This window comes from Anser brachyrhynchus (genome assembly GCF_964034855.1).
Source record: "Anser brachyrhynchus genome assembly, chromosome: 3".
NCBI lineage: Eukaryota > Metazoa > Chordata > Aves > Anseriformes > Anatidae > Anser > Anser brachyrhynchus.
Window position 1 is genome coordinate 64,395,719 of NC_137696.1, and position 21,642 is coordinate 64,417,360.

General features: G+C 40.4%; 2 protein-coding genes across 16 annotated transcripts in view; both read left to right on the forward strand.

The window, feature by feature from the left end:
* MAP3K5 (mitogen-activated protein kinase kinase kinase 5) overlaps positions 1 to 13,934 on the forward strand; it is a 101,705-nt gene extending 87,771 nt beyond the window's left edge. Inside the window, exons 24-31 of one of the 2 annotated variants that reach the window (XM_080585921.1) lie at positions 239 to 337; positions 1,418 to 1,603; positions 5,148 to 5,253; positions 7,309 to 7,552; positions 10,346 to 10,458; positions 11,266 to 11,378; positions 12,315 to 12,391; positions 13,221 to 13,934. In XM_080585921.1, the coding sequence (XP_080442047.1) occupies positions 239 to 337; positions 1,418 to 1,603; positions 5,148 to 5,253; positions 7,309 to 7,552; positions 10,346 to 10,458; positions 11,266 to 11,378; positions 12,315 to 12,391; positions 13,221 to 13,281 (999 nt within the window). In that variant the 3' untranslated portion in view covers positions 13,282 to 13,934. The remainder of the gene's footprint in view (positions 1 to 238; positions 338 to 1,417; positions 1,604 to 5,147; positions 5,254 to 7,308; positions 7,553 to 10,345; positions 10,459 to 11,265; positions 11,379 to 12,314; positions 12,392 to 13,220) is intronic. The other variant, XM_080585922.1, reaches the window with a different exon arrangement.
* A 2,174-nt stretch (positions 13,935 to 16,108) lies between these two features.
* The window catches only part of MAP7 (microtubule associated protein 7), a 111,688-nt gene continuing 106,154 nt past the window's right edge, over positions 16,109 to 21,642 (forward strand). For 3 of the 14 annotated variants that reach the window (XM_080585935.1, XM_080585941.1, XM_080585938.1), the window contains exon 1: positions 16,117 to 16,342. In XM_080585935.1, coding sequence (XP_080442061.1) covers positions 16,297 to 16,342 — 46 coding nt within the window. In that variant the 5' untranslated portion in view covers positions 16,117 to 16,296. Of the gene's footprint in view, positions 16,343 to 21,642 lie in introns of all 14 variants that reach the window. The other 11 variants (XM_080585936.1, XM_080585939.1, XM_080585924.1 and 8 more) reach the window with 8 other exon arrangements.

A 21,642-nucleotide genomic window follows, 5' to 3' on the forward strand; every position in this document is an offset into this window, starting at 1 on the left:
CATCAGGGTTTGGGCTTTCTTAGCACTGTTCCTGTCATAAGGACTTTTCATAAGAACAATTTCAACAAAGTGGTCATTGTGGGTGAGGGCTAGGGAGGAGAATGACCCTCCCCAAAATAGACCTCTGTTCCCTATTAGGGAGCCATACTGGTTACCCTGTTCCCAGCGTGCATTTGATGGACTTGGAATCTGTTCTGTGTCCACCTCTCTACCCTAATGGCTGCTTAATTATTTACAGGAAAAGGAGATCAGATACTGTAGGACAGAAGGAGGGATCAACTTCAGCATAGACTGTAGTCAGGTGAATTCTTCAAATAAAACGGATCAGGATCAGAAGGTAGAATTTTTATCTCAGAGGTGCTTTAGTTGTGAGCTTCCCTCCTCCCCCTCTCACACCCTCCAACAAACAAATGATCTTGGTTTCATCCAGATCAGAATTAATTAACTAGTCAAAAACTGAACATTATTGGCAAACAGAGTTCTTGATGCCTAGCCAGCTGTAACATTATGGCATAAAACTGGCAAATACAAGAGAACCGAACACAGCGTGTCCTTCTGTTACGGAAATTGATATTAGATATCTTTAGCCTCTATAAATACTTAACTTCCCTCAGAAAAAAAAAAAGTATTTTAATATTGCATGTTGAACATTTAGTACGGTTTTCTATCTCTGACTTGATTTTGAAATTTGGAATTAAAATTTATGTTCAGTTGGCATAACTTTAGAGAATAAACAGTCTTTTGCTTCCTAGTTACTCTGATGAAAGCTTTTGAGCTTTTTGCTGCTTTTGTAGCTCGTGCAAAAACACAGGAGCTTTAAAGATAGGCTTGATTATTGGTAATAGAGAAGGATGAGATTTGTAGACCTGCTTTAATAATAGGTGAGTGTGAAAGTTCCATTACAGGAAAATCATGTAGGAAAGAATTAGTCTCTTTCAGAGCCTTCTCCATAACCTTCTCCATAACCTTGAGTAATTCCTTCTTTTAAATGTTGCAGTGGGACTTTGCATGTTGTCTTTCAGAGGCACTCTGAAAACAGTCACTTCGAAGTATTTGGTTTTTTTCTTTTGCAATTCAGAGTGGTCTGTAATATCTAGTGCACAGTATATTCATTCATATCTTTTTGCTCCTGTACATTCAGACATATATAGTGTGTATGTATACTTCAGCAACTACTGTAAAATAAAGTCAGCTTTTTTGCTAGTCAAATAATCTGCATTAGCAGGAAGCTCAGTGGTACAGCTGTAGTTACACAGCCACTGTAACCTAGCTTGCAGTTGCGCTTTGCCTTAACCATAGCAGTAGAGTTTCTGAAAATTTGTATTGCCAGCTGACATTATTGTTTAAGGACCTCTGGGTGTACATTTCAAAAGATGGCTGTCAAAACTGTTTTGTTTCCTCTCTCTTCCTCTACCAGGGAGCCGAAGAGCCCAAGCTAAAATGGGAACACATTATGACGCTCGTTTCCAGCCTCAGAGAGTTTGTACGGTCCACTGATCGTAAAATCATCGCAACCACTCTTTCAAAACTGAAACTGGAGTTAGACTTTGACAGCCATGGTATCAGTCAAGTGCAACTTGTGTTGTTCGGTTTTCAAGATGCTGTAAGTTGTCATTTTTAGTAAATACTTAATGCAAGAAAACTGCAAAAACCTAGAAACCAGAAGCAAACAAAACTTCATCAACTTTCCTCCAGAGATACTGAAACAATAACATTTGAGAACTTTGAACTTGTAATAACGAAACAACAATAACAAAAAAAACAGCCCACAACCACGGTTTGGTTTGTTTGCCACGTGATCCTTTGGCAGGATGCAAACCCTGAACACGGTTGTTGAGATTTTGTTGATTAAGAATCTTCATTCAGCACTGTTGCATAAACTTTGTAATAATAAAAGCAGGGAAAAAAATCTTTTTTGGAAGTATTTCTGATAACTAAGATAAACACTGATAGTCAGGCTTGCCCTACATAAATGAGATCTCTTGAACTTGACTTCTTTTATGAAACTAATGCATTAAACCACTCCATAGCCTCAAGTAGTAGTCTGTCTACATTATAATGTATTATATTCTTATTCTAGAATTTTTGGTTACCAAAATTCTTACAAATTAGCCCTTTTCATTTTAATGTATAATAAGTGGGATAAGAAAGAAGAAAAACAGGATACCTTTGTGTAAGCAATTAATGTAAATTTTGATATCCCACAGTGAGCAGCAACCAAATAGACACAGGAGTACCTTTTAAATAGCTAGTTTACCAAAAGCAAAGGTTCTTTTCTTGAGTTATGTGTTCAAATGTTAGTTCACAAAGAATTATGCTTAATGATTAAGATGAATAATTGACATGGGAGGATGTAGCTGTGCTGGGCATCAATGTGTCCAGAGTGAAGTTCTGTAGTAAAAAAAAAAAAAAAATGAGATGACAGCCCAAGTAGGCATTTGAGGTAGATGATTTTTGTCAGCATTTTAACCTTGTGTACTATGAGAAGTAACAGAGCTGTCAGGAAGGATTGCACAGCATTTAATCTGTTTGTTGCATAGACTATACTTGACAAAGAAGTAGACTGCGTAACAAAACAAGCTAATATGTGAAATTAATCTGTAAGAGAGGTTTCCCCGAAGGAGAGATTTCTGAGCCTTCGCTTTGAGTACACTTCAGCTCTCCATTCTGTTTAGCTTCATATCAGTACTGCTTTGATGGTTGGAAGAAATAAACATGTACAAGGTCAAGAGACCAGCTGGGGGGTGGAAGAGTACAAATATCTGAGCTGGGTTTCTGACAGACATTGCTGTGCATCAGTTGTTTTGTGATAGCTGGTGGAATTCATGCTCTTTTTTGATAAATATTTTACCCTCTTCTGTTAACTTAAAAACAGCAACTTAAAATGATTAAGTTACAAATTTACCTCCCCTTATTAGTATCTTGCCTATTATTTAGCTAAGATTAACTTACAGAAAGGTCAAAGAAAAAATTGCTTTGTATGTGTCCAGCCTTAGTTTTTTTTTGACATACATTAGATTTTCATCATAGAATACTGAAGTCCAGAGCTGCATTAAGACCTCAGATTATTGCACAGCCTGAGGATATTGCTAAGTCCCCCTTGTTCTTGGGACTTAGATTTTATCACCCTGAGATTATTACCCGGTTAATATTTAGGGTATTCTCATCAGGGCAACCAAGAAAAGGTACTTTCTGCTGTAGTCTGAATAGCGAAATCATGTTATTGTGAATTCTTGACCTTGACAAAATTACATCATGTTTCCATTGTACTTAAATACGCTACAGTGAGCTAAACTTGTTGATGTGTTTGCAGGAGTCAGTATGGGGAGGTGCTAGGTGTTTGCACGCAGGAGTTGTGCTGCCTCAGAGGGCCATGGGCAAGCCTTTGGGGGCTTTAGGGAGCTTCTGTCCTGTCTGTCAGGCACAGGGCAGGCTCCCCGGGGCTGCTGACAGCTCTCCTGCACGGTGTCCAAGTGCCATCTAGTGGCCACGGGGAGCAGAACTGAGGAGGCCTAGGGACTGTGGTGCTTTGCCCCTTAAACCCACACCCCGTTGCTAGTGAGAAAATTTGTGGGTCAAGGTAAAGACAGGCTTGGGGTGTAGGGTAGGAACTGAGGAAGAAAAAAAAGTGATGCAAAAGCAATAGCTCGCTACCAGCTGACTGATGCCCAGTCAGTCACTGAGCAATGTCTCCTTTGGAAAAACTACATTAGCTTTCGTTGCTGAGCATGAGACCATACGATAGGGAGTACCCGTATGGCCAGCTGCCTTGCTGTGTCCTCTCCCAGCTACTTGTGCACCCCCGGCCTGCTTGCTGGTGCAGCAGGATGAGAAACGGAGAAGGCCTTGATGCTGTGCAAGCACTGTTCAACAGCAGATAAAACACTGGTGTGTTATCAGCCCTGTTTTGGTCACCAGTCCAAAACATAGCACCCTACAGGCTACTATGAAGAAAATTAACTCCCTCCCAGCCAACCTGGTACAGCTACCTACATAAATCTCTGTTTACTGAACACTGTTTCTTTAGGGCAGCGATAATATCATTAATAACATTTATTGCCTTCAGCAGACATGCAAGTTATCATATGTGCTACTTCAGTTTTCTTACAGAGAGGTTTTAACAACATGAAAGAAATAAATTAACTATTTTTTTCAGGAAGTCTTAAGAATGATCCATCTTCTTGATGCTTTTTTTTAAACAAGCTGTAGTTGCTACTGTTTTTTCAATAAGACTTTGAATAGCTTCGTTGCTTTCTAAATCCAATTAGATTTGTCTCTTCCTGCAACTTCTGGAGTTCTAATCCTACTGATTCGGTTGCTTTTAACTGCTTCCATACCTGAAAAACAGCGTTAAGCTGTTATGTGTTATTGCTGGATGCTGTGACTAGGTATTTCATGTTAGCGCTGTCACCCCACCTGCTTCTTCCCTGTCATTTGGGAGCTGGAAAATATCTGGAGTACCCATACTCTATGTCTAACATGGAGTATCCACAGGGATACCCAGAAATATGGCTGAACATGGTTTGAAAGCAGGTCTGTAGGGGATTAGGAGCAACCCAGTGTAGATAACTATCTCATCGGATAAAGTTAAAAATAGAAGGAAAGAGGTAATGGCACAACATACAAATGAAATCCCCTGGTTACCTAAATTATTTTCTGAATCAAGGGGGAGAAGCATTACATTAGGTCTTTGGTATTTCCTACAATTATACTTTAAAATAGTGAAGTATTGCTCAGAACAAGCAGTGAAAACCATAATGAAAAAGTAACAAGGTTAATTAGCTTAAGTTATGAGACTTTTATAATATGGTCCTTGGTATTTGTCATGGACTTGCATTTTTTTCTAGTTTCAGTCCATGACTGTGAAGGTTAAATAAACTTTGGTATTAGTCATCAAAAATCACCTAACAGAGGAACTGGTACTTTACTTAGAAAAAAAAAAAAGACACAAAATGTTTTCTGACATACAGCATTGCCGACATCCACTATTTTATGAACATTTTCTGCATTTAATGTAAACATGAAATAGTTTAAATCACCTGTTTGATAAAACATCTTTAAGTTCAAACATTTTACACACTTGCAATGCAAATTATAGTTTCAGATTGTTGAGGATATAATCTCTGAATTGAATTCTCTGTTGCTAGGTCAATAAAGTTCTCCGAAATCATAACATCAAGCCACATTGGATGTTTGCATTGGACAGCATAATTAGAAAAGCCGTGCAGACAGCTATTACTATTCTGGTCCCAGGTGAGTTGTTTCTTACTACTCGGCAAATATGAATTATGAATTACCTGATCTCCTTAAATGTGCTTTAAAGCCGCAATTATGATGCTTCACTTAAGAATTTGAAACCGGCAGTGACTTTTTCCTGTTCACCGTCTGTTTTGCAACTTAAACACTGATAAGTGTGTTGTCCAAGTTATTTTGGAAAGTTATCCTTTCCAAGATGTGTTCTCTAAACAATTCTGCAACTCAGTGAGCAGCAGCAGACAAAGGTACTCTGGGGCCTTATTTTTTTAGGTGCACAGTAGCACAGTACTGCCTCTTGAAATCCAAAGGATGGACAACTTGCCCAGCACATACCAGTTTTCAGAAGGTGTTTTACAAAGTGCAGTTTAAGGGCATGCTATTTTAAGTACTCAAAAATCTCTCTGGCTCCTCATCAGAAGTTGTCTAAAGAAAATAATAGATCAAGACCTGTAGTATAAATATTGTATTTTGAATTTTGTCAAAGTAGAATGCGTAGATTAGCTGAGGGGAGAATTCCGTATAGAAGAAATGTAAACCATTGTTATTGTTACCTATTTGCAGAGTTCATTTCTCTGCTCTTCTACCATACTTCTGACTGCTTCCCCTTGCTTGTCTGATCTTTTTTTTCTGTGGTTTTTCTTCTATGAATGATGTGAAGATTTATCTCTGGGTTTTAAGACTTCTAAAAATTGTGGGATACTTCTGGAGTAGTAAGAAACAGATGTTCTATAGTTACACTTACTGATGCTTGCTCTACCATGGCAAAATGAACTTCAGTTCCTAGTAGTGTGATGTAAAATTTTAAAACAAATCTAGGTGTATTTGCCTAGCATAAAAATAATATTTGTGGAACAGCTATATAATAAATCTGCTTTGTTTTACAAAGAGATGACTTGAATCAAGGCATGAACACCCCTTTTGAAAAGAAGAGATATTTGCTTGTTAGTTCTTGAGCAGAAAGGACAAAAACCTATGAAACAAGTGTGATTTTTTTTTAAAGTATGTTTTGATGACTTTTTAAAGTATGTTTTGAACTTAAGGGAGTGTTTTAAGGAGCCACAACTGAAGGAAGGAAGGATGATTTATATTAAGGGGTTAGAATTAACAAACAGATGTTGTTGCGATAATAAATTTTGTAGGAATATTAGAGTAGGAATATAAGATCTTGTGTATACATCTTCCATACCTGGTAAGCTCTGGTAGGTAGTTTTAATAAGGAATAACAGAAAACAGAGTATATGTGTAGCTTTGTGTCCGTGGTTTTGTGGATGTACATCACTACAAAGTAGGTGGTGTTCACGCTGATAATTAGGAGGGGAAGTGTGCCACTTTCATTGTTGGGAAATAGGTCTGTTTATTTCCTCTCTGATTATTTGGATACAATTTTTTTGTAAGCTTGATATTCTTCTAATGAGAGGATACTAAGTATGCCAGAACAGCAACAACAGGAATAGCTGGACATAATAAATAATGATTATTTACTTAATAAAACAACTAAGGTCAGACACATGAGAAATTGCACACCGCTGAGAACAGAATAGAACAAGAGTACTTGTGGTGCTGCATGGAGTACTTCAGCTTAGTACCAGAAAATAGATTTGAGGATTACCTTGGAAAAATTTCTAAAGCTTTCGAACTTGTGATCAGCTGCAGTTATCATTTGAAAGACATACAGCTGTTCTTCTTGATAGCTATAGCATAAATCTAATGCAGTAATGTGGCTTAAATACATATTATTAACAGAAGTATTAGTATGGTAGTTCTGTTCGCAACTACTGTATGTAGTAGCAGTCATTCACCAAAAATAAGAGAACAGCAGTAAACTTCTCGTGCAATTCAGCAAGTCCTCAATCAATCCTTCCACTAGACAAAAGATAGTATTCATACTGCAAGTTCTGATCAAATGCAGTATTCTTTGCTCTGTGTGACCTTACATTGGGTGAATAATAATATTTGAAAATTTTGGGATGATCCCTAGATAGTCACTAAGGCATATTCTTGTTTTAATGTTTATCTTTCATGTTTTTTCCTTAATTTTAATGTTTCTAACAGAATTGAGGCCACATTTTAGTCTTGCATCTGAAAGTGATGCAGCAGATCAAGATGATATAGAAGTTGAAGAAGATCAAGATGACCAGCCTCAGAATCAAACTATCCAACAGCCTTGCATTGTCATGGAAGATGCAATAGCTACCTCAGGTGTGAGCACACTCAGCTCTACGGTATCCCATGACTCCCAGGCTGCTCAAAGGACGCTGAGTGTCCAGCTGGGCAGGCTAAAATTAGAGACTAACAGGTAAGTCTGGACATCAGGAGACACTAACCTACTTGAGACTGTATTTCGTTTTGCTTTTGAAATACATATGCTACAATAGTAGCAACGGTATCAAAATTCCATAGTACTGCAACTCATTCCTTTAAGTGATGGCCATTGCACATGACCACTCACAACTACACATTAATTTTATTCATTTCAGAATGATAGTGATGGAAGTTGAAGTCAGTCTTGATTTCAGGTGCCTTTTCAAGGGAGGTCTGGAAAAGCTGAGCTTGCTGCCAGGTTTCTGCTTTTTCTCTCCTTTATATGCTGTATATGGCTGATGAATGGTGTTATGTTTTGTTTCCATTATGACAGAACTCACTGTTCTTTTCTGTAGTTATTCTTGGAGAACAAACACAAGCTAGTCAACAGCCGCACATGAACTGAACAAGGAAACTTTCGGAGTGGTTTTGTGTGCAGAATTCACTGCAGCAGGATCGGTGTTTACAAGCAGGCATTTCATTTTTCTGTAAAAACCAAACACCAATCTGTTCATCAAAGAAAAATCGAAAAATGTGTGTTTTAAAATAAGTGATCCAGAAACTGGATTTTTCAGAAATATAAATTTTCTACTTTCACATAGGATGGATTTTTATTTTCTTAAATAAAAATAGACAGATACGATTCCCATTATTTTATCCAAATTATAATTGTATAAATAATTGTTTTTTCATTAAAGTATACTAGATAGTCTGTTTAGAGCAAATATTTAAGCCTTTGCAGCACCTGACTTAGGACGCTGCATTTCTCACTGACCTCAATAAATTTTGAATATGACCTTGATAGGAGAACATATCTTCAATAACAGAGTTGTTACGCTGCCAGCTCATTCTGCGTACTTATTGACCCAATTTGAATTGAAATGTTAAATTGCACTTTACTTTTAAATGTGTCCAGGAACTTTGCCATAGAGTACTACATTATATAGTACTATTTTTAATAGAGTATGAGTATTTTTGAATTCTCACGTTACAATTCATTTTTTTAGTTTTTGATGACCACAGAAATAGTTTACCTTACTGATATACTTAAAACCAACATCAAAAAAATTGCTTGGATTGCTTCACTTTCCCCAGCATAAACTTGGGAAGTAATAGCATCAGAAGTGATCAATTGGTAGAGGTATTATTTTCTAGCACCTTACTTTTGTAAATTTCCTAAATGCAAAGCCTTTGACCAAATAATCACATCCTGTCATTCACAGAGAAATCTTGAGGTAAATAATATGGGCAGTTGTTTAGTTTAAGTATTAATTAAAGCTTTATTGGCAGAAGCAGCAAGTAGTTACCAAGAGAAAATGGTTGATTATTTTTATTGGCCCCATAGGCCTTTTTCAGCCAGAATGGGTAGAGGAGGAATAAATTAACTGAAAGTTGGCTGCACTCCTCTCTGTAGAATATTAAACTGCTTTGAGACTAACCAAGCTGTGGATGTGTGTAGAGACACAGAGCAGGACTGTTCACGTGCAGGGTAGACTTCTCAACAATTGTTAGCTCAGGCGTGGAAGCACTCAAATGCAATGATGCTGCTGGTAGGCCTCTGTGCCCTTCCATATCCTTAAAAGTAGTGATAAATGCTTTTACAAAGTGATTATATCAGAAACGGTTTCTCTGCAAAGCCAGGGTACTTCTGTAGCCCATTCTCCAGCTGAATTCCAAAACGTCCCTATCTTTTAGTGTCCTAGAAGAAGATGCATTGCTTAACTGACTTAAAAAAATGGTACCGAAACAAAGAAAGTACTAAACTGGAACAGTTAATGCATAGTTCTCAGGCTGACAGACTTAAAGGAAGGGATGAAGATGTTGTGATTCTTTCAAGGCAGAACTTTCTAAGACTGGAAAGTCAGTGATAGGTTTATGAGCTATAACATGCACGCATGTTATCAAGGTCTAATTTCTTTAATCAAGTTCCTAAGCACATCTTGTTCACAATTCCTCCTTTATACTACAAAACTCTTCTAAAATAAAAAATTACTGCCGTCAGTTTTGCATGCAAATTTTCTGTTGTATTCTGATTGTTTTCCTTTGATAACTTGGTGTCGGCCACTGAATCTCTGTTTTTTTCTCTGGGTTTGTATTATGAGGGAAGTCAAACTTGGGTTCCAATTTGTTTCTGCTTTCTCAAAAGTAATTGCTTAGGAGAGGACAAAATGTATTTTCCCTCATCTTTTCTTATTCTTCATATAGCATAGGAGGGTAGTAGGTACAAGCCCTCTAGTACATGAGGAAGGGACAGTCCTTGTGTGGATTACAATGTATCTTCCCCATTTAAGAAATGGAACCATAAGTTTTTGCCACACTTTCATCGTAGCTCCATCCTTGCCATACTTTTTAAAATCTCTGCAGGAGAGATGCGAGCTGGCCTTTTGCCTTCCATGGGATGATGTGACAAGGTATAGCCCTTGGCTCATGAAACACTTTGATAATTGAGAAGAACAAACATACAGTTTTGTTTAAAGCTGACTGCTAGCTGTAGAAATTTTACTGAATTTTTCTATCATACCACCTGTTCAGTGGGTGTATGTGTATATGGAGACGAGGTACTTATTTTTTGTTGTTTGAAGAGCTCTAGTTTTAGAAACCAGACCAGTGGATGTTTATAACTGCATGTACGTTATAATAAATCTATAGAGACAGGATTTTTCTGTGAAGAAATGAAGAATTCTGTCCTTGTCTCTGTCAAGAAGGTTTCCAGTTTTAGTAAGAGCGTTGCTTTCCTGAAAAAATTGAGACTAAAGAAAACATGTGCTTTCTTCCCATTGCTTCACAGGTTATTGGAGGAATTGGTTCAAAAGGAGAGAGAATTTCAAGTCCTTCTACATCAAGCTATAGAAGAAAAAGATCAAGAAATCAAAAACCTGCGGCTTAGGTCACAGCCAATAGGTAAGTGAGAAGAGGTTTCAAAGAAAATTTTCACACTAACAGCAGATGAAGACAGTGACAGCTAAATTCCTGTTATTTTTATTGAGCCAGTCCCAGCAAAGGTATTTTATTACACTACTTTTGGTAGGATTTTCTTTGAAATAAGAGTGCATTCTGAAGGAACAAATTACTGCATTTTATTCACAATAAAAAGAATGGTGTAATTTAAATATTTTTGATTGTGATTGTTACATTAAAAGTCCATGAGGATAGAATTGGTGAGATATAAGTACAACATAAAGCTTACTGAGGTTGATCTGTATCTGCCTTGAAGAAGGTGGAAGTGCTAATGCAGTCTGATGTTTCAGTGTAATGTGCTTCAACGAAGTGTCACTTTCCAAAATCAGCTGATCCTGTCCAAGGCATTGCCTACACACCAGCTGTTTGAGTTACACTGAATTTTTTCGTTAAATATGTAAGAGCCTCAGTGTAGACAATTATAATGATACTGATTTTGCTAGTAGTCATTCGCTGAAGAGGACAGAATATGCACCTGTATCAGATATACACACTAGTTTAACTGCCTTCACGTTGAAGCCCAGGATTACTTCTGAGTAAAATAAGTAACCATAACCAAGTAGAGTAATTGTGTAACTGTCTGTGATCTGTAATTGGGTGTGGGCTACAGGAGCAGACATCTATGGGGATACTGGTATTCTAAGCTTGGAGGGAAAGGTCACTGAAGACAGTGCTTAAGCATTTAAACAAACAAAAAAAGGAGGTTGCTTTGTCAAGACATTGTCTTTTCTCAAAAAACGCTTGTTCTAGATATTCCTGGATTGTCTGTCTGTCATCGTCATTCCACTGGCACAGGGACCGAAGACCCTGATCTCATAAACTGGTTGAGTGTTCAAGGAGCTGATGAGGCCACAATAAACAAGGTAAGAATGGTCCTTCCTTCCTTCCTGTTTGCCTTGTCACACAGATGTCACAAATCATTAAAATGGTAAAAAAAAAAAAAGTACTGTTTTTGTGACTGAGTGCAAGAAGATCACAAATCATTTTAATTACTTAGCAAATTTTGAGAGATGAGCCTCTTTTCAGAGGAGAAGAATAAGGCATGAACATGAAGGCCTTTGTTAAATATAAAGTGTGTCCGTAATGTCTATAACTGACTACAAATAAAAGAATAAATTATCCTGCTAAAGAGACAGTATTACTTTGGTTCATAATTTTTCAGTCTTCACATGTCGTGGCAGTTCCTACTGATTATACCCTGGGTACAGGGTACATGTTCACCCTTAGGCAACTGCATTAAGCGAAATCTCCTGAAGTAGATAGGTCTGTTCTGCAGCAAATGATATATAATTTTAGAGGTGTTGAGCATCTCAGAATTTCAGCTGACTTAAGAAATCCTGCATGTAATTATCACTGATGTAGATCAGTTCAAAGGTATCTGGAAATTAAAATGCACCAAATTCAGATGATGCTTTTGAAAAGGTACATCTTACCACACCACATTTCACCTGTAAGGAAATTAAACAAACAGTTGTTATGCTCAAACGTGCATTCATTGAATTCTGATTCTGGAATACCAGTGATGACAATAGAAATGCCAGTTGACAAAAGTTTTGAGTAGCTGTGAAAGCATTACACATTTAGAGTAATGCATGCTGTGTCAGTGTGGAGTACGCTGCATAAAAATTAAGTAGTTTCACTGTGTTTCTAGAAACAATATGGATTAATCTGTTAGAGGTACCACATTTTGGCCCGATTTTAGATTTCTTCCAGACCCCTATTTCTAAGGGACAGATAGTATATAAAACTTAGATGGTTTAGTTTTCTAACAAAATGTTCATTTAAACTTGTTTTTGTAGTTCTTGGCTGAAGACTATACATTAATGGATGTTCTCTGCTATGTTACACGAGATGATCTGAAATGTTTGAGACTGAGGTAACGTTTCACACTTGAGTGAACTGCGCTGAGCTGGAGTGTGCTTTGTTACAAAAGAAAAGAACTGATGCTAAACCCCTATTGGGTTGTTCAGCATAAATTTAAAATAAGTAACACCTTACAATATTTCTTGTATCCCGATGCATTTCTGATAAACAACTGATAGTGCTTACATTTTAGAAATAAGCTTTTATATTAAAGGCAAGCAAAGGAAATTTTTTAAATTAAAGCTTTTGCCTTGCACCTGGACATGCTAGAAGTCCCACTAAAGCCTTACTTTTAAAAGGTTGAGATAGCAAATTTTGCTGTAATTTATCACAAAACTGCAGAAATTTTCATGGACTACAACTAACACTAGATTTAGGCTAGTCATACCAGGTGTGTATGTCACTGCAGGACCAGTTTAAGTAGAAATGATATCATATATCAAACACTGAGTGTTCCCAGGCAGTTTTAAAATAATTTTTTAAAAAAATGAAAAATTGGTAGGTGGTGAGATTTTTTTTGTAACTGACGCTTCCATAATGTTGGAAGTCTGCTGTGGGTTATGCAGGTCCTTTCGATGACAAGTCTGAATTCCAGAAAGCAGGCATCTGAAAAGTCAAAAGATTACCCTGTACTGTAATCAGAAAAGGACTCTGTTCTCTCTTCGAGTGTGTGTTGAATTTCACCTTTGATCAGCTTCCGTACTGAGTAGTAGAAGCAGAATTTCATTTGTTTGAAACTAGAACAAGAAAATCAGAATGCACCTGAATTGGAATGGAATGCTTTGGGGCTGGAGAGTATTCTTTTACCTGAGCATCTTTATGATTTTTTTTTTTCTTTACAGAGGAGGAATGCTATGCACCCTCTGGAAGGCCATTACTGACTTTCGAGAGAAACACACCTGACACTGAAATCTATCTTCGCTTCTCTGCAGAGAAGAAAAGGTTTCTTTTCAGCACAGAGCAGGTGTGCTGTCAGAAGGACTGTTGCACTTTAATCCAGTATTTGTTTACCAATGTTAAAAACACTGCAGCTTCCTGACTGCTTTTACGCCTATAATCCATACGGAATCTGTAAACAACCTGCAACATTATTTTACTTTAACTGTTTATACATGCAAGTTTTTTGAAAATTAAGGAAAAACAAAAATTAACTCACGAAATATTGTACTTAACGTAACCAGATGTTAATTTCACGAAAAACTGATGTAAGATTTCATGTGACTGTGCATCACTGGAACAAAACCAAAATGTGACAACTTCTCAAGTTTTTTTCTTTGTAATGCATCTCAGTAATCTGTAGTAGAAATTCACAATTTCAATCATAATTAGATATTTTTCTTTTAGTGTGCAAGACCTAAAAGTAATTGTTTTTACCTATTGCCCTACATAGTTTAATATTGTTTATTTTTGGTAACTTAAGTTCTATGGTGCATTTGTTTTAGTTGTTTATGTACTACTGAACTGTACCAGTTGCATACACCTCAACCATAGTAATGTTAGCTTGTTCTAAAGCTATCTGACATACACAGTTGAAAATAAAAGAACCTACGAGTTGCTTTTTGCTATATTTTTGAACTTTTAAAATAAAGGTGTAGAACTGGAAAATGTTGGAATAAAAAAAAAAGAAAAAAGCACACTGAGTATCAAGGGAACCTTTCTGACACGTTAGTTACTGTGATTTGACTTTGATAATCATAGTATTGAATGTTTTCTCAATACTGCAATTAGATTGAACAGGAAACCTGACACTTCCCAGCAAAACATAATTCCCTGGGTGCTCAATTTATTAAATAACCATCCACCTTGAGTGCATGGAATAGTCATTTTGTTTTCTTCTACTGTGTGGTTTTCTTCTTTGTGACTTGCCTTTTCTCACGCATCATGAAAAGGGATTGCGGATATTCCATATCCATCAACGCTGATCATCATGCTGGCATTCCAGCACTGGGTAACATCAGATACTTCTGGGGCAGTTGTAAATCGGACTTTTCTGGACAGAAACCGCTTCTTTCCTCATAAGCCTTGGGAACTGGTGAACAGCTTAGGCTCTGAATGTTTCATGTCTAACAAGTATTTTAAAAGAAAGTTGAGTATTTTTTCTAAACATAAACATGCTGTCCTGACATATATGTAGTTAATTTTCCTAGGGTCAATTGTTTTCTGAAAAACAATTATGTATATAATAAATAAATACACTAGGAAAAGTAACTAGGGGAAAAAACACCTTCAACAAAGAAAATATTTTTTTTTCCTAATTCTGACGATCATTCTACTGATTCAACTCATTTCAAAACTGTGACACTTTCAGGAAAAACACAGCTAATGTTTAACAACATAACTAAAAATATTGTATGCACGGGAAAGGAACCCTAGGCAAATTAACTCTATTTTGATTTAGCAGTGTCAAATACGATCCTGCATCAGCCCATGACTGTTGCAGCTTGAAAACCTCTGATTTTATGCAGCATAAATAGCATAAGCATTACTTTATTTGTGTTCAGGGTTTGAAAGCATGTAGCCTGTTCTCTATTATCCATGACTCAGGATGCTCAGCAATGCCAGCTATGTATAAGAGAAGGGAGTGTGATCATTTTAATGTCTCCACGAGACCTAGCCTGGCACCAGCTGGGAATAAATTCCTGTGGTTTGCTGCTGGCCTCACCAGACCTGCAGAGCTGCTTGGCTGATGATCAGTTTCGTATTCTTTACTGTAAGGCTGTATTGAGTCTGATGCATGGCTATACTGAGCCACCCTACTTTCATCCTGCTTGAGGGACTGTGCTTCCCTGAACAGTGTAGCTTATCCATCTGTGTACTAGAGTTATGCACAATCAGGAAAGCATATGTAATATCCCCACCATGTGCTTCAGGCCACTTCATGTGCATTGTTCCAGACACTGGGTAGTTTTTGTATTCTTGGACAGAACATGCAACCACTTTGGGACGAGGTGTATCAGACAGGTCAGCCTGGGAGCCCTGAGTATGCTAGCACATTCCTATTGACCACAAGTGAGCGATGTGAGGGTATGTTCTGAGGACATGGTATGTGCAGAAGGGAACCTTTTGATTATGGGACGCACTGCTCCCTTTGAGCTTAGTAGCCTCTTGGTCCTTTGCTACTAGTTTGGGAGTTTCTTGTAGCTTTCAGCATCAAGCCCAGCTGGTGCTTATATTGCAGCACCATCCCCCTGCCTACAACTGGCAGGGCATGTTTATCACCAAGCCCCAACTCCTGTTTCAGAGCACCAGTGACTCCTGGTGCAGCAGAGCATCCGTCTTTCCTGCCCATGTAAGAGACCTCGTGCCCCGAACTCAGCTCTCTAAGGGAGGAGGACTTTCTGTTTGCTTCATCCAGCACAGCACAGACATATTTGCACCTCTACATCAGCTTGCCTTCATGTCTGTTGCAGCTGTGCCGTGGGTTCCCCGATTCATTCACCCTATTTCAGCCCTGGTTTTGCAGATTTGTGCTGCCTACAGGTAGACACAAAATGCAACGATGTTTTAGTCCAGGCCTGGGCTGCTTTTAAGAGAAACATTTATAAACACCCCTAAAGCAGCTTAGGGTGAGTCCAGGCGAACTCCCAGGAAAGGTAACGAGGCCGTGAGCTCCAGTGAAGGGACCTGCCGGTCTTCGGCTACCTGACGGGCCGTGGGACCACCACAGCACCGATGCCGCGGGGGCCCCTGTGGGGGGGGGGGGGGAGAAAACAACAACAACAAACACCGTGAAAACACAGACAGGACAACCCCAGCCGGGACGGGGAGGGAGGGAGCCGCCAGCCCCCGCCTCGTCCCCGCCTCAGGAGGGGCCGGCGGCCGCTCTCCGCCCTCACCTGCCCCGCGGGGCCGGGGGCCGCGGCGCCCTCACCTGCCCGGGGCGAGGCGTGGCGGGGCGGCGCTCGCCGAGGAGCTGACATGGCGGAGGCCGCGGGCAGGAGCGGCGGCTGCCGGCGCCCCGCAGGTGAGGCGCGGCGGGCGGGCGGCTCGGGGCTCGGGGCTCGGGGCTGAGGGCTCGGCTCGCCCTCCCCCCGCGCACCGGCCGGCTGCGGGTGGCCGCGCGGAGCGGCAGCGCCGCGGGGCCCGGCGGCCTCCTCCTGCCGCAACAGGTGCGCGGCCGCCCCGCCGCGGGCTTCCCCCGGCTCCCTCCGAGCGGCCTGCCCGGGGCTCTGCCGGCCGGCCCGCAGCGCTGCGGTGTCTGCGCTCGGTGCGCGGCGGGGCCGGTGCGGGGAGCCGAGCCGCCCGGCGGGGAGAGGGACGGGGAGCCGCCGGGGGGAGAGCCGGGCACCAGGTCAACCCGGGCCGCGGGCCACCAGGTCAACCCGGGCTCTCAGCCGGGGTGAATGCCTGCGGGATCCGGCTAACGGAGGCGAGAATTGGGCAAACCTGGGCGGGGAGCGAGGCGCGGGGCCTGCGGGGCTTAAGGTGAGCCCGCAGCGAGGTGGTGGCCTTGTGCCCCGCTGCGAGGGCGTTGTGGGACCTGCTCGTGTCGGCCCAAGGGCAAGGAGGGTGCACGGAGGAGGTCTGGGCTTGCACGAGCAGATCCGACCGCTGCATCGCCGCTGTCGGCGCAGATGCTGTTCGCTTCTGGGAGCGGTGGAGGGGTTGCCCTTCTGCCCTTCATGCTCGCTGCAGGTGCTACTTGCCGGGTTGTGAAGCCCGGCTCCAGCTTGCAGTCTGCTTCTCCTTTCTTTTCGCCTTCTTGCACAGCGCAGTTCACTCGCCTTTTGCCGGTCCTTTGCTTCCCTGTCACACGTCCGTGTTTATCGCTGAATCGCAGAGTGAGGATTCCCATCAAAACAACATATGAGCAGGCCGTATGGCTGTTGGTTAATCAAGAGTGTTTCCACAATGCAATATTCTAATACACATCTTATATAATCTGGTGGTAGTGCAGTAACAAGCAGCAACTGTGGGCAGACCCATCCAAGTGCTGTCCTTTGTTATTAAACTTAAAGGTATACCGTTAAAAAGGCAAATCACAGCCATCCCTCTAAAATTCACCTTCAGAAAGGGTGCACGTCTTTGGTTTTGGGGTTAGCAACCACGCCAGCTTCACTTTCCACAGGAAAAACAGGCTGCCGCTGCACTGTTTTAGGGCCGCTTTTAACAAATTCTTTTCAAACTCTTTACCTTACCTTGTTAATGTGGTGGTTTCGTTAATTGTGCTGTCAGGCTCTCTTGTTTATCAAAGTTGGAGACGGGCTGAAAGAAGTGTATTTTATACGCGTGTGGGTTTGAACAGGCCTTTGGCAGAGCCCCCGGCGCACAGAGAGCTGTGAGGGCACCACCACCCCGTGCCGCCTGCGAGCGGCAGGGGGGCTCTGCCTTGCCCGGCCTCAACCGGCTGCATCGGGATATTTCCTGCCTCTTTATACAAAAATGAAGTCAAGGATCTGTTACTCTCCTGCAACCCCTCTCCAGTTAAAGCCTGTTCAAACGTTGGAATACCGCAGTGAGTCTTACAATTGGTCCCACGTCGCTCATTGATACTGTAGCTCTGAGTGCTCTGACATAGAAACTCAGATTTATCAGTAGCTTGTGGAATGAAAATGACGCAGCTAAATTAAATATGAAAGTGTTGGTGGGGGCTATAAAAACCCCTATAGAAGCCACCCCTCAGCTTTAGAAAGCAGGTAACGTAGTGTCCCTTAGCATCTCTCATTGGTCAGGTAATGTTTGTGCAAGGGCTATGCACCGTGGAGGAGTTTAAGCAAGCCTTTTGATATTCGCAGTGATTAACATGAGCCAGGCTGCTTTTCCCCACCCACTTCCTCCCAGCACTGCTAGTGCTTAAAAAAAAAAAAAAAAAGAGAGAGAGACATAAACCAAAATACTCTGGAGTTCACGGAATAATCTGGCCTGTTAAATGATGCTGGAGTAACTTGTCTTCGTGACACTGCCTCTACAGGAAGAGGGTCTCTGCTGATGTCGCTACACTTGTATGCACCATCATTTCACTTTGGCTTCATACTGAGAATGGATATTCTTTCCCGTGCATTACTTCAAACTTTAAAAGTCAGAATTTGCAATAGTCTGAGACTGCTGCTGTTTTATTTTTGTGATGATTGGTTTATTACTAGCACAGATAAGTAAGTTTAATACTTATAAGCTTGGAATTATTTGTGGTGTTAAATGTAATTAAATGTGATCAGTGCAATAATTTCCTCGATTATGTAAATACTGTATAATCTCGCAACAATCTTATTTTCCACTTGAAAAATGTGTGCAGGTCTAGATACACAATAGAAGCCACAGCTTGCTGCTAATGTTGTGGTGGCTCTCTGCACACTCACCTTTCCTGCAGGAAGGAGATCTCCTGGGTATGACTTCTGCTGCACAAATGCAGCATGCTGCTAGGAACTTTGGCACAACAAGCCACATGCATGTTGCACGTGTGTAAGGTGAAAAAGACTGTGAGAAGATGGTGCACCTGTAAAACTGGTTTGGATTTGATTCTGCGGATGTTCCTGAGTATTGATTCTGTAGTCATGTCTTAATTGCTTTTATTAAAGTGAGTCCTTGCTTTCATTAAAAGAAGTAAAAGATGTATTTATAACCTCAGTGAATTTGGAGAAAATTCTTGACAATGGGAATTGGAGGAGCCATCAGAGTTGAAGGAAAGTGACCCGAAGCTGTCCATTAAGGTGACGTGCAGAGGGCGGGCTTTGTTATCCGAATGGCTGGAGTTGGCAGCGCTGACTCCTCTTGACTTTCAGAGTCTTCGGAGATGCAGGTGGTGCAGTGGCTTATGCTCCAGGTTGACAGTCAAAGTGCAACGTGCTTGGGGGGGGGGGAAATCAGGTACTGATGCCTCCGAACATTTCTCACGTCTGTGTCTGATACTCTCACATATTCTCCTTGGAGAAATAGCCCAAAACTCATGGCGTTTCAGGTTCACCTTCCAACAAGCACACTGGGAATATGCCAGGAGAGTGCTGGTAATCAACACAGCACCACGTAGTTCACAGGATCTCATCTGCCAGATACTGTCGGTAATACAGCGATGGAGAAAATTTTAATTTGGTCTTGGCGCATTGCCTTTTCTTTGAAGTATTTCACATTTCTACCAAAACGTTTAGTACATACGCAAGTGCCCTTTGTTTTCAGAGTGCTTTACAAGCGTTTTGTTCTTTTGATGTGTGTGCAAACTGGGTATTTTTAAAACATGCTGTTTTTACAGACGGAAGCAGCGGCGAGTGTGCCCAGGCCATAGTGTTAGTAGGGTAACTGGCCCCGATGACTTCTGTCTTCAGTTTCTGTTTCCAGCTTCCCTGTCAAGTCCTCATTTCCTCATGGCTTTTCCTCACCTAACTGAGCTGGCACCGAGGCTGTGTGATATGTTGTACTCTGGGGCCTGATCCAGTATTCTGCTGTTACACATGCAATTTAAAAAACATTGGTTAATAATGATCTAATGTGTTTTTATCTGTCATGGCACGCGTTGTGCAATTTTTGTAACTAGTCATACTATGCAAATCCATTTAATTAAAACTGTGGCAGGATGTGGAAGACTGAGGGCTTCTGCTCCTTCTTGAGTTAAAGCGCCCAATTCAATGAATGAATGAAGAGTAAGTTCTAGAAACTGCTGTTTTTATGGCCTCGACTTCCAGAAGCGAGTCATCTCGTTGCTTATTTAAAGCTATTCAGAGTGCATCTGAGCTCTTGACAGCAGGATTCTCATTAGTCAGAAAGATGTCGGTTTACCTTCTTATTCTCTAGCATTTTATATTCAATTCTACTGATTTATGCGAGTGGCCACCTTCTTTCCACCCTCCTGGAAGGAAGGAAATCGATGATTATATCAGATGCTTATAGTCTAAATATGAAAAAGAAAAAAATCCTGTAAAATAATTTACCAGTTCTTTACTATCTTGTATACATATAAGTGAGATATCTTTGAAGAGAAACTTAGAAACCTCCGTGAAGATGAGGTTATTCTCCTTTTTAGCAATAAGAGGTAGAAGGAGAGGATTCAAGAGCAGTGGTGGAAAAAATAGATGTGCATGATGTTTGAGACAGTGATTGTAGTAACAGATGCAAGTAATTTTTCTGATGTAGAGAATATTTCTGCAATTCTCAACTTGTAGAAAATGGTTGAAATGGGGGGGGGGGGTGAGGGAGGAGGGGAATCCTGTCTGGCTTTTTAAGGCTGTATTGCTCTGTCCTAGATTTACATGGCACTGAAAAGAAAGTGTCCAGTTCTTTGATGCTGAGTAAATAGCTGTTTTCTCAGGCCAAAAAAAAAAAAAGAAAAAAAGGCTGTACTTGCTTGGTTTTTGGCCTGATTTAAAACCCACTGTAGTAAGTAATAAGTAAATGCAAGGACCTGAATCTCCTGGAGGAATTTATGGAGATATCAAATTTGGAGTTTAGTTAATGTGTCCATGTTCTGATATTTAGCATTGTCTGTTATGTATTTTTTAATGGCTTTTCAACGTTTTTGACACGATGACTATCAATGTTTAAAATGTCCATACAAAATATGGTTGCATGCCGTGTTCCGCTGTCACACTGATTATTTTTATACAGTTTTTGGTTGGTAGGTACATTGTATTGTTTTTGCAGAACAGCACGAGGCGTCTTAACCATACCTGGATTTTCCTGATCTTTCTTTGGATAAAGAACTAATTGGAACCAAATTCCCAAAGGAATCTCATTGTTTCATGCTGGGAGAACTTGTTTGTAAATGAAAAATCCCATGTCCCTTCTTGATGCTGCCATGTAGGATAGGGACCTACCTTATCCTGACCTTTAGTACTAAAGCAAATCAGAAATAGATTAATGAAATATCTGCAATCTGGTAAGGAAGTTATATTAAAATAATATGTTGACTCAATCTATCTTTGATATCAAATGCATTTAAGGTGAGAGAAAACTTTCTTTTTATGTTAAAAGGTCTTGAATTGTTATCCAAGAGCAGAAATGGAGTGGTTTTTATTTTATATTCAGTAAAACTGAAGAACAGGATAGCAAAGGGATTGTGGAGAATGCTCTAAAAGCACTAAGGAACATGTGACTTTTCTGTTCAGCTTGTGGTTGTCACAGTCCAAACTTTTTTTTTTAATGCTTCAGTAGTTGGTGAGCATCTCTTACAGTGGGAATAATAATAAGCTCATACAGAGTACTTTGAATGAGAAGACATATTTTTACAAAAATCAGTGAGTTCTTTCCCAAGAAGCCTTCTTCAGGATCCTTCTGAAGGTTCTGTTTCTCTCCAGAGATGGAGAGGCTGAGGCTGCAGCTTGCCTCAGGCTTCGGGGC